This window comes from Kogia breviceps, chromosome 2 (genome assembly GCF_026419965.1).
Source record: "Kogia breviceps isolate mKogBre1 chromosome 2, mKogBre1 haplotype 1, whole genome shotgun sequence".
NCBI lineage: Eukaryota > Metazoa > Chordata > Mammalia > Artiodactyla > Physeteridae > Kogia > Kogia breviceps.
The window spans coordinates 28,010,906-28,023,924 of record NC_081311.1 but is presented as its reverse complement, the minus strand read 5'-3'; the positions used below and the strand labels follow the sequence as shown (position 1 = coordinate 28,023,924).

The window sequence follows — 13,019 nt, the reverse complement described above, 5'->3', positions numbered from 1 at the left end:
AATTTGAATCAAAGTATTTTTGAGAAATCAACGAGCTTTATTTCAAATGCATGTAGTAGCCAACTACAAAAAAGTGTTGCCTAGTAGAAAACACTGGGCACTGTTTTCATGGATAGCTGGGTTATAGGGAACCTTTCTGCTGCTGTAGATATTTAGAGATGCTTGGGGTGTCCCAAAGGAGAGCTCTCCAAAGGGGGGGAATCCCCCAGTACTAAGCCTGTTTACTCCATTATTCGGCACTTTCTAAGAAGAAAGAAAAGGTTGGCTAAGTAAAAGTGAAGTCAGCCAACCCAACCTTTTCTGGATGACCAGAAACCCTAAAGAGGGGTGTCCCAGTGAATGTTACAGGTATGTATTGGGACCAAGGGCTCAGAAATGTCCTGGTGGGCTCAGAGTCACCTAGGTAAGACCTAAAAGCTTGTTTCCCCCGGAGAGCCAGCCATCCGCAAGGTGACAGGAAGACCTCCCACCCTCGTCAGGGTGATCAGAATCCTTCCTTCCCCTGCTCAGGACAAACAAGCCAGCACTTTTTCAACCCTGAGCTTTGGGAGGCAAGCCCTGCCACTATTGTTATTTCAGAGAGGGCTTTGCACGCCTTCAGCCTGGAATGCTCCCCTCTCCTTCTCGGGGGCGCTGAGCTGGCGGGCAGGGCGGAGGAAATCCTGTGGCAGGCTCGGAGAGCAGCCTGATGCTCCGGCAGCTTAAGTGGCCGTTTTCCTTGGGATTAGGGTTTCACTTACACAGAGCGCCTGAAAAACGCTGCGCTTTCGGAAGGATTAGAGCTGACAATTCAGTGCTCTCAGAGAACAAAATAAAGCCGGAGAGGAACTGGGAGACCTGGAGTATCGGGAGACTGTGCAAACAGGCTTAACCTCTGCCCACCCAGCACGAGGGGCTCTGAGCCCATCAGTGAGCCTGGGCCCAGCCTCCAGAGTGCCAACACCTGCCCAACTCCAGTCTTCCTCTGCCACTTTCTAGTGGAGCCAGAGAGGGTATCCTGGGGAAGTGAACCATGGGGAGGGCTGGGATGTCTTCCTCTCTCTCCGAGCCTGTCTCCTCCTCTGTAAAATGAGGGAGTAGACTAGAGGATAGTCAAATTCCCTTTCAGCCCTGAGAATGTGATTCTCCCCAACACTCCCTGTCCTTATTCCACGATCCTGAGGCTGCAGCTCCATTCATGGTCCAACTGAGTTAGAAGGAGCACCTCTTGTGGGGCCCTAGGCCAGCAGGCTAGCATGGCCCATGAAGGGCTGCATGCTGGGAGAAGGGGTAGGAACAGCATGACCGGTTGTGTCCAGTTGGTTGGCTGTCGAGGTGTAGACCTTACTGAGCCCACATAGATCTGGGCAGCATCCCTGCCTAGGACACACCGGGGACTAAAGGTCCAGCTGTGGGTGGGAGGTGAGATCGGCTGGGAGTGCAGCCGCCCTGAGCTACAAGCACAGCCCCGTCTGCCGGAGCCCAGGGCAGGCCAGCCTCGGGATGCAGAGCTATGGGGTCAAGACAGAGCCTGGGGCTGGGGACCCTCATACAGGCACCTCTGCCCCCCAGGAGAAACTTCCAGAGAATTTGGAAACCCGGGAAATAAGGAATAAAATGAAGTATGTAGAAAGCTCTTCCCTTCTCCTTTTAAAGCATCTTTTACAGATTTAAAGTTTGTTACTTTGGTGTATTCTGTATAACTTGGATTGGTCATAAAGTGATCATAATTGGTGTAGTAAATGCAAATGTACAGTATATTTAGGCAGTAATTACAAATTTAATAACTGTATTCTTGGAAGTATTATAAATGCTTGTGTCAAATTCAGGCACAGACTGCCAACCTTGAAGCAATCTAATGTCTTCATTTTCACGACCTTATGAGAAGCAGACACAACTTGAGGTTAGGATAGTAAAACAAGAGTTATGTTTTTTGGCCTTAGGGTCCTCCATAGTGTCAAGTGGATAGCAAAAGTGCTCATTTTCAGAGAAAGATACTGAGGGAAAGCATCTCTAAACTGATTGAATATAACTTTTACTGTATAAATCTGTGTCTAATAAGTCTGTTGTCTTGCCATCACTGAACTAAAGCATCTCTGCTGCTTTGGCGGCTTCCTTTTTATTATTTCCTTGGTCTTCTGGACGCTGACATTTGCCTTACTTGAGATAAGCCTCCCTACTTCTTCACATGTTATTTTACTATTCTTTGTATGATCTGGTTTATTGGTCCAATTCAAATAGTTTCAAACAAATCAGTGTCTTTCTTACACCAAAAAACAAAGGTTCTTTGGTCTTTTATAAACACTGCTTATTAATCTTTGAGTCATGAATACTTTTGAGAACATGATAAAAACCATCTAGATATTACATATATGTATCTGTAACATCATATGTATAGCTTTAGATGGACTCCCTGAAGCACATCCATGACATCCTACAAGACTGGTGAACCCCAGTTTAAAACACTTGCTGTAGAAAATGGAAGAACCTGAAACATGCAAGAAACAAGAAGCGACAAGATGTTCTGTTATAGGAAGGATTCGCTTAGCATAATCCCAGGTTACTTTCCTGGGCCAAATACCTATTTTCTGGGTCTACATTATTTGAGAATGTCATTCTAGAATCCATTCCCAAGTATACGGCTTGTTCTGTAGTCCAGGTCCTGTCATCTACTGGCTGTGAAATCTTGTATACTTAACCCCTCTGAGTTTCAGTTTCTCATCTATAAAATGGAGATTAAAAACAGATCAACATCATAGGTTGATATGGGAATTAAGTGAGATAATACATAGAAAATATTTAGGACAGTGCCTAGCATGATAGTAGGTGCTCAGTGAATGCTAGCTAGTCTAGGTGCAAGCAGAAACACAACTCTGCCCTTGGATCTTAAGACCTGACAAAATAGCATAAATTATCCGGTGACTGAAATTTTCTTAATAAAGTCTTTCACTTTGCTTTTCTCTGTACTTGTAAGAGGAACTGCACTCAGATTCTCCAAAACAGTTGATTTGATCTGGCCCATTTGGTAAGGAATGTCTGACAAAAGTGCACTGTCTGATTCAGATGTAGTGATTGCTGTAGAAATTAGCTTTAGAATCTTCAGGGACTTCTGCAGTTGAACTGAGAAGACATCCTCATCAAATACAGTGCTTCTAACACTTCTGGGTACTTTAGATTCTCAACTACTCCTGTTTCTTGAAGAGCCTCTTTGTTTTTCAGAAAACTCTCCAAAGAGATTGATACTTCACCCCATGGGGTTTTACTACAGACTTTCAGTGTCAATATTTTATTCTTTGTGTCCTGTTTTTCTTGCCTCATCCTAATGACAGCAGTGACAATATGAGATTTTGCTTGTCAGATGACTTCTTTTTCCTTTTCTTTGGCTCTTTTGGGGAGTATCTGACTTCATGTTATCATTAAAAGGCAGTGTGGTACAGACCTAGCTTCACACTTTGGCTCTGTCAGTTACTAACTCTGTAGCCATAGGAAAGTCACGATGCCTCTCTGTGCCCCCATTTTCTCAACTTTAAAACAGGATGTGAGACTGATCATCTCGAAGGCTCTTCCATCTTTAAAACTTTGTAATCTTAGGAAGCAGTTATCGAACATGAAATGCCCATCCTCTTGTAGCATGTGGGTTTTTATCCATGTGTAATTCTTGGTGCTGCTTTCATGTTCCTGGCAATTGTCAGTGAGCAAAGCAAATGCTTTACTGCTTCCTATCGTCTGTCGGATGACACATATTTTATAACTGATGTATTCTGCTCTGAAGCTGTTTTTCTCCTCTTTCTGCACTTTTGCCTGTTTGCTTGAAGGAAGTGGCTGTGCTGTCATACAGTTTTAGAGTCTGTCTCTGCTCCCCTTTGTCGGCCCATCGGTAGTAATGCAAGGCCCAGTACTCTGTCGATTCTTCCTTGCACAGATTCCATTACCCGTTCATATTCACTCACTAAAAGAAGTTTGCTCGCAGAATGCTGCTGGGCAAATGGTACGACAGTCTTAGTAATTTGAAAACTTCCTGCAGTGTGTGTTTTCCATTATTGACAATGGTGTTCCAGAAGAATATATGGCTCTGGCAAGAGTTTGGTCAATTTGTTCCTGTTCTTCAGGTGTCACCTGTGTGCTAATGAAGCCATTGAGGGTGCTTTGTATGCAGTGGCTTATACCTTTGTTGGCTCAGGGGTCCTGAATGGGCACCTCTTGGTAGTGATGCTGTACTGATGTTACAGAATCCAGTGATACTGTAATGATGTTACAGAATCCAAAGCAGCAGAATCACAGCCGTATGCTTGCGTGCTTTTTCCTCATCATGGGTCTCTTCTCTCACCCTTGAAAAAATGCTTGAATAGCACTTCCCAGATTTAGTTTTTAAAATAGAATTTGGAAATGTGTCTCTCAATCAACAGTTCTGTGGCTGACTTTCAGCAGGCCAAAGTTTCTATATGCTGGAAGTTGGACCATTTGCAAGAGAAAGATCCAGTGGAAATAAACACTGCAGTGGGGTGCCTCCAGGTAGCTGGAAACACCTTTCTAGTCATCCCACATTTCCTCTTCTCTCCTGAAGCTAAGTAAGGGATTGTGTGACACAACCTTAGAGTACAAGGAATTTGTGTGTGAAAAGCTGAGGGAGCTATGCAGCTGAAAATCAGAATTCAGGTGCATCTAAATTCCTATTTATTGAGAAGGAAGCATCCTTCTCTTCCTGACTGCTTTGTGGACATTAGGATCACAAGACCAAGAATTGGATTTCTGTATTTTTCTTTTCAAAACCTCTACATCCTCACTAACTCTCCTCTGTCTTAGGCCTTTTTTGACAATGAAATGCCATATTATTAATCTCTCTAGGAATTGATAGATGTTGCTGACTTGTCCACTTGAAGTCCTCTCCACTGAGAGATCGTCAGGAGGATTGTACATTTAGTTGACAGTAGAAGTCAATGAAAGAAAACCCACACAGAGCAAACACAGATTCTCTCTGCTATCTCTCTGGGAGTTCAAAATGATCTCTTGTTCGACAGTTCCACTCTGTTGTTTGTTCTTGAGTTTTAAAATGTAAGATATTAGCTATATTAATAAGTAGAGAGAAAATCATTCTATTGCATGATAAAGCTGAGTCACATCGTATGAGTCCCTCACTTTCATCATCCTGTACAAATCTTTCATCATCTTATAAAAATTCATGATCCATTGTTCAAATTATTTGTAGAAAAAAAGCAGATTCAAACATTTACATTTTGCCCAACTTTTACCTCTTCAGAGGACACCAACATATATGAAACAGAAAACAATATAACCCACCTGGAATTGGCTATTAAGTCCAATAGAGCGATAGAGAATTAATCAATACGTTTTTATTGAGCATCTACTGTATTCTCAACTGTATGGCAGAGCAGAAGACAGGGCCTGCCCTCTGTTTGATTATGATCTGTTTGAGGAGGAAAACAACAGGGCTGATGTTTCATGAACTGTAGTGACGTGGTAAACCATGGAGCACAGACACTATAGAAGTTTAGAAGAGAGAAACTTCTCCGATGGGTAGAATAGTAGGGGTTTTAAGCCTTGAGCTTATAAGGGAAGGAAAGGGAAACTATAGCAAGAAGAAGAAAATGAGGTGGCAAAAGCAGAGATTTCACAGCATCCAAGCCAGTGAAAACAGTCACACTAAACCAGAAGGGGTGAGAATCAGAGCTGAGAAAACTTGCTGGGGAAGAGTACCTGGGAGGCTTTGAATGCCTGGCAGAGTGTAGACTGCCAGAGAGACACCCAAACTGTAGACTACAGAGAATCCATGATAGCTCTTACAAGGGAAGTGATGTGATGAAAGCAGCATTTCATGAGGGCTAGCCAAGCAGCCATGTGAGGGACAGAGTGAAGGAGAAGAACGTGGAGGCAGGAAATACAAGCAAAAAAACCGTTGTGGCAGACCAAGGGCAGGTGCTTAGGCGCTGAGCTGTGGAGGTGGTGGAGGAAATGAAGGTGGGACAGATATAACAGATATTGCTAAGGAGAACTGACAACACCCAGCGACTGACTTCAAAGCTGGGCGTGCTATGTCAAGAACGACTCCAGAGGTTTGGGTCTGATGGTCTTCAAGTAGGTCAGTAGAACTGACTCGGGGGAAGGTGATCTCTTTTATTCCTGTCAGGATCGAGGTGACAGTGGGACAGCTAATGAAAAGGTTCACAGGCAGCTGGGAATACAAAAGCCTGAGCTGCATTTCTGTCTACTTAGGGAAGGATGAATCAAGTGCTAAGGTAGCGGTGAGGAAACTCACACGTTTCAGGAAAGTTGCAGGTGAGGTCGACTTTCAGGGGAGAGTGGCAAGGAGAGAGAGAAACGCTTTGGAATAGCCATCGGGAGGATGAGGTCTAGGGCAACTGATGAAAAGAAAGTGGGCCAGAGATGCCTAGTTCCGTGCCTTCCTCCAGCCACACCTCTTCCCAGGGTTGGACAGAGGCACTAGAGTGGGAGAGTGGCACTGGCTGAAGAAGAGTGTAAGGGAAATATGGAGAGGAGAAAGGGGGCCCAGGACCCAGGAAAGGATGAAGTAGTCTCTAGGGCATGGAAGTATGGGAGAGGACAAATTTATTGTCATTAGAGATTGGAACATGCTAAATTGCAAAGAAGGCGGTGACCGCTTCATGGAGATGGAGGGGGCAGGCAAGGAAGGGGGGCCGTTCAGGTACAACTGTGTTCCAGAGATATCTGTGGACCATGGGTATCTCCCTAAGATTGGCTCGCTTTGCCTTCACTCCAGGATACTAGGAAAGCCCTTCCTCCCACTCTCCACACTCTAGCTAATAAACACCTCCAGAGACAGAAGTCTAGCAGCTAGTGGGGAGAGCAGACTTTGCTCATTGGAACTTGATCTGATCCATTTGCACTGTTAGCTCAAAGCTCCTGATTTGCTTCAGGGATGGTTTTCTACCATTTAAATGCCATGAGCACTGACAGCAAAACAGCCCACTGGCTGGCCCCCCACTCTTCACACCTGCCAGGCCCAGCACCTGCAGCTTCACTTGGAGAGGACAAGGAATACCCATCAGCTCCTGTACAGGTGCTGGTGGGGTGTCCTCCAAGCCTGAAGGAAAGATGGGGTGTTAAAGAGGGGAGAGGTGAGCAAGATGATAGAGGTCCATTTGGCTACTGGATAGACCACAGCTGAATATCTCACTGGGAAGGAGGAGTAAAACCAGGTCATCTCCCTCCCTTCTCCATCTGGGTTTGGGCTACAAAGAGACTCAAGCAAAGGCAAACACACATACACACATGCACAGAGAGACACACAAAGAGCTACACAGAGCAGAGGTGCATACACACAGCTGATCATAGGACATTTAAGTAAGCTTAGATACATGTAAGGGCACACCTGGACCTTCTCATTCAGGTGTGCCCCTACATGTCTGCACTCAGCGCTTTCTTTTCCATGGAGTACCCTTGTGTGATCAGAGGCAGGCCCCTCTCTTCCAGGCCTCACCCCTTCCCCTTTGTGTTTTTCCAGGTCGTGACATGGCGAGCACCACTCTGCCTGGTTACCCCCCTCACGTGCCCCCCACTGGCCAGGGAAGCTACCCCACCTCCACCCTGGCAGGAATGGTGCCTGGTAGGTGACAATGCTGCAGCTGCCTAATTTAGGTGGGAGTAGCTAAACTGTGGGTGAGCTGCTGAGTGGTCTGTAGTCTGAGGCTGGGGCTGGGGGAGACCCAACATCTCCTCCCCTGCAAACCACTGCTGTTCTATCCCTCTCTCTCCCTAGAGGCTGCATCCAGGGTCCCTCATCCTCCCTCATGAGTAATCCAGGGAGGGGACTTGCAGAAGTGCTTGCAGTAGTTTGTGCACCCTTCTGTACGTCCTGGCCCCTCTGCAGTGCCCACCCACCCCAGCCTGTGCCCGGGAGCACGCAGCCTCAGCTCCACACTCAGTGCCCCAGCCCACCCCAAGCCAGCTGACACTGCTTGGAAGAGTCTACCCTGGTTTCCATGGAAACTTGGAGCCAAGAACCATTTCCAGGGGTATGTCTGTCACTCAGACAAAGCCACCCTGGTCCACACCAACCCACAGGGAAGACCAGTGTTGAGAGCCGACCCCACCCCAGGGAGAGAAGGGAGTTATTCCCTAAGGAAAGAGGAACAGAAGACAGACTGTGGCAGGAACCAGAGAGACTGGCTTCAGAGAGAGACAAGCTGGAGCTCCTCCACATCTCCTGAGAGGAGCCCTGGGCCCTCATTGCTCCTGGGGGCTCTGACCCGTCCCCATCTGAGAGGAGCTGGGTTTGGGCTGTGTGGATCAGAGAGACAGAGCCACATTTGGGGTCTGGTGACTGCAGCTGGAGGTTGCTCTCCCCAACCCCTCACCCCAGATTGGGAGCTGGGCTTGAAGCCAAAGAGAGTTGAAGTTCCTATTCACAGAAGCACCAAAAAAACTCTTGTCTTAAAGAGGATGAGACTCACTGGGCCTGCTTCCTGTCCTGCTGGCTGCCCTCTGTGTGCCCCTTCCCTGAAGCTCAGCTCTCATGGCGGGGAGGATAGAGTAGGGTGACTGGCCCCATTCCTGGACCGTTCATTCAGGGACAGCCCTGGGTAAGCAGAGGTGGATGTAGGGGGCTGGCCAAGGGGGAGGTTGCTGCTGGGTGTTGTAGAATAGGGGCTGAAGGGAGTTGGAGGAACTGGGTAAGGAGAGCTGCTGGTGTGGGTGAGGGTATCCCTGCCCAGATTTGGGGTAGGGCGAATAGAAGTGTTGGGTGCCAGGAGATTCTTCAGGGAAGGTTCCAGCAGGGAGCAGGTGGAGGCTGGCAGAGGTCTTAGAGAGGCAGGGGGTGAGGGAGGGGGGAGTCTGCAAGGGGATGGGGATGAGGGGAGCCTCAGAGAGCTCATGGTGGCAAGGGGGGAGTCGTTAAACAGAATCTAGTGCTGATGAGGAAATTACACTTGTTTCATTAGCGATGGGGAAGGAGATAGCTCAGTTCCTCTTGGTCACAGTTGAGCTCAGAAGCTCATTATCCTGCTGCACGCATGCTTTCCCTCCTCGTCAATAAACAGGCTTTCCAGTGGCTGCATCCCCCACCCCCACCCCAGCTCCCTCTCCGAGAGGGGCCCCTTCTCCTCTACTTAACCCGCGGTTAGGGATCACTGTAAACAGTCTGGGGTCATCACACAGGAGAAAGGGCGAGGGGGAAACCCGGAGGCCTGGCCTTTCTCCCGCGAAGGAAGGGAAGCAGCTTCCGACGGCTCCCAGCCCACGGGGCCCTCCGCTCACCGCTTGAGAACCGGCGGGCAGTCCACCTGCCTCCCGCCGCCTCCTTCCCCTGCTGCGTGGCCCACCTATCAAATCTCTAGAGGGAAAGGAGGGAGGGGGTGTTTCCCAGCAGAGCTCCCACCCCTGCTACTGGCACCATGCTGAGATGCCATTCTCAGGACTTTCTGGGACAAAGTGTCCCGAGGGCCTGTCTTCGCCACCCTCCCCCGCTTCCACCCTGTGGGGCTGTGGCTCCTAGAACCAGAGTTTCCACTGAAGAGGCCCTGGCCCGCAACTCAGCGGCGTAGGCGCTCCTGGACCTGGAACAAACGCTTCCTGGGTGGCCCGGAGCGCCTCCGCGGGGGGAGCCCCAGGCGGGCACCGCCCCGCAGTTACCTCACCGCCGGTGTGCGAGGCGGGTCGGTGCTTTTGCGCGCACACGCACACACACACCCCATGGGCTCCCCCCATTTGGACCAGGTGGATTGTTCCGCCTCCACCCTGCCGTCCGCCCGCAGTGGGCATTACCCTGCCCGCTGCACCTGAACCTCGGAGACGGGGGAGGCCGCTGGCCGGGCACGTAGGGTCCGCTCTGGCGTTGCGCGTGTCTCACCCCGACTCCCTCGCCCTCCCGCAGGGAGCGAGTTCTCCGGCAACCCGTACAGCCATCCCCAGTACACGGCCTACAACGAGGCTTGGAGATTCAGCAACCCCGCCTTACTAAGTGAGTACGCCACCTGGCTGGCCGGCGGCTCAACGCTTCCGTCCGCCCGCCGGCCAGCTCGGCAGTGCTGCTTCCGGACGCGGGTCCGACTCCCCGCGACCCGCCCTTTGGGTGCCCAGCCGGGCAGGCTCGTTAGCGCAGCACTGAGGCCCCGGGATCCCTAGAGGACGCCCGCGCCTCCCGCCCCTTCCTAACTCTCCCCTCCGCTCCCTTCCCCGTCGCTGGAAGGCTCTGCGCCGCCCCCACCCTCGGGCCCCCTGAAGGTCCGCAGTCGGGCGGCGGCCGTCACCAATCGGGTTCCTCTCCCACCCGGTGAATGCAGCTCTCCTGGGGGCAAACAGCCCCGCAGCCCAGCCAGTGCCTCCCTGCCCGGACCCTGCTAGACCCCAGCCCGGGGAGGTCTTTGCTTTGCTTTTCTTTCCTTTTTTGTTCTCCTGTTTGTCCTCTCACCCAGCCCATTCTTCTCCTGTGTTAACTTCCAGGTTCCCCTTATTATTATAGTGCCGCCCCCCGGGGCTCCGCCCCTGCCGCTGCTGCCGCTGCCTATGACCGCCACTAGTTACCGCGGGGACCACATCAAGCTTCAGGCCGACAGCTTTGGCCTCCACATCGTCCCCGTCTGACCGCCCACCCCGGAGGGAGGGAGGATCGACGCGACAAGAAGCCTCCCGGCCACCGCCCCAGACCCACCCCATCCCAGGACCCCTACAAGCCCTTCACTTCACCCCGTCGGAGGCCGGACAGGACGGGTGGAGCCGCGGGCGGGACCCTCAGGCCCGGGCCCGCCGCCCCCAATCCCGCCCGCCGCCCCTCCCCGCCTGCCTGGACTGCGCGGCGTCGCGAGGAGGGCCCGATCCAGCTCATCCCCGCCTCGCCCGAGCCGACCCGGGAGCCAACCAGCCACACCGCCGGACTCTGGCCAGGCCCGCCGCTGCGCGGGGGACACGTTTCTGTGACACACAATCAGCGCGGACTGCAGCGCGGCCCAGCCCCGGAGCAGCCCGTCTCGGACGCTCCGGCGCCGGGAGGCTTCGCTGGGCAAAGGAAATTAACAACAAAACGATGTTCTGCAGAAGGGGGAAGAGCCTCCTGCCAAGCCCTCGGGAAAAAGTCCGCACCCCGGCGCCAACCGGACTGCCCCCACCTGTGCCCTGCCCAGAAGGTGGAATGGAATGGGGGCGTGAGGGCCGGGCTCTAGGGACGGGGACGGGGGCGGGGTGGGAGGGGCTGGGTTGTCAGGTGTTTCCAAGGTTTGTGACCCAAGGCACGCAGGCCCCAGCAGCCCGCGCCCACGGAGCCCGACTCTTGGCTCTTCCCTACTCCACCTGAACTGCCCAGTTCCCCAGGGCCCAGGCATCTCCTACTTGTGACCAGACTCTCAGCCCCGCCTTGCCCCTACCTCAGCGTCTCTTCCACCTGCCGACCTCGCACTTGCCTCTCCTGCCCGTCCTTTTCCCAGCCCACGACGCTCTGCATCTCTCCTCCCTAACTCGCTGCCCCGCCGGAGGCTCTTCCGTGCCTGCCTCAGGACCAGTTTCCGCAGGCCGCGGCACTGGTCTTCCCCGAGCTTGATGCCCCCCCACTCCCCCGACACAGACTCTCAATCTGCGGGTGGTGGGAGCAGGGTCTGAGCTGGCGTGTGAGCTGCGCGGGGTGGAAGGTGGGGGGCTGCCCACTCCACCCCCTCCCACCCACCTCCAGCCTCCTCCTCTGGCAGGAAATGAACAGGGCCGCAAAAAAAGTCTACATTTATTTAATATGATGGTCTTTGCAAAAGAGGAAAACAAAAACAAAAACCCAACAGGCTGCTGCTTCGTAGAAAGACGGTGTGTGTCGTGTGAAGGCGAACCCCTGTGTATATAACCCCGCCCCGTCCGCCCCGCCCCGCCCCACCGGGTAGAGTCCCAGTTGCCCGCCCGTCCTGCCTGTAGATACGCCCCGCTGTCTGTGCTGTGAGAGTCGCCGCTCGCTGGGGGGGGAGGGGGGGACACAGCTACACGCCCACTAAAGCACAGCACGTCCTGGGGGAGGGGGGCTTTTTTTTTCTGTTACAAAAAATTACGAAAGAAAAGAAATCTCTATGCAAAATGACGAACATGGTCCTGTGGACTCCTCTTGCCTCTGTTTTGTTGGCTATTTCTCTGTAATTCCCTGTTTTCGCTCTCTCCTCCTCATCTCTCCTCTGCATCTCTCCCCTCTCCATCTCTCTTCTCTGCTTCTCTCCCCCTGACTCTGTCTCTCTCAGTCTTCGTCTCTCTTGTCTCTCTCCCTCTCTCGGCCTCTCTCCCCATGCCTGCCCTGGCTGCCTTGCCCCCTGAGACTAGATCAGAGGTGGCAGCTCCAGCCCCCAGGGTCGCCCCTCGAGGCCGTGCCCCGCGCGCCCTGGGGCGCCGGCGGCCGGGCCGCCCTGCCCCGTAGTTGCTCTCTCGGTAGCGGCGATGCGCCCTGCATGTCTCCTCACCCGTGGATCGTGACGACTCGAAATAACAGAAACAAAGTCAATAAAAATGAATAAATAAATAAATAAATAAATAAAAATCCTTGAACAAATCCGAAAAGGCTTGGAGTCCTCGCCCAGATCTCTCTCCCCTTCGAGCCTTTTTATTTGAAAAGGAAAGCGAGAGAAGAGAATAGTTAAGGGAACTGCCGGTGCCCGGCCAGGCTCCAGTGGCCCGAGCCGGGCAGCGAGGGAGCTGAGGTTCAAACTCCGAGGCCCGTCCCATTCCAGTCCCTGTGGGGCTGGCGTGACAGGGGACCCAGACCCAGGACCCAGCCGAACCCTCGAAAGATCCCCCGATGGCTCTGGTCTCCTTGGCCGCTTTCAGCGCGTCGGTTCGTTTTGATTCTTTTCGTTTCCTTTTTTTTTTTTTTTTTTTTTTTGCACATGACAAATAAATAATAATAAATAATAATAATAATAATAATAAAATTTTGTATGTCACTCCCCATGGCTCCAGGTTTGTCTCTACCTGTCTCTGGGACAGGCCTTCCCTCACACTGGTCAATCTCAAATAAACCCTCAATAATCCTCCCAAGGGCACTTCCATTGCGACACCCCTGCCACCCCTTTGCTGAAACCCTC

The 13,019-nt window shown here is 51.9% G+C and overlaps 1 protein-coding gene across 4 annotated transcripts in view; it reads left to right on the top strand.

Moving 5' to 3' along the window:
• The window catches only part of PAX2 (paired box 2), a 79,461-nt gene extending 67,024 nt beyond the window's left edge, over positions 1-12,437 (top strand). For 2 of the 4 annotated variants that reach the window (XM_059052453.2, XM_059052452.2), the window contains 3 exons: positions 7,481-7,582; positions 9,851-9,937; positions 10,439-12,437. In XM_059052453.2, the coding sequence (XP_058908436.1) occupies positions 7,481-7,582; positions 9,851-9,937; positions 10,439-10,560 (311 nt within the window). In that variant the 3' untranslated portion in view covers positions 10,561-12,437. Of the gene's footprint in view, positions 1-7,480; positions 7,583-9,850; positions 9,938-10,419 lie in introns of all 4 variants that reach the window. The other 2 variants (XM_059052455.2, XM_059052454.2) reach the window with 1 other exon arrangement.
• The last annotated feature ends 582 nt before the right edge of the window (positions 12,438-13,019 follow it).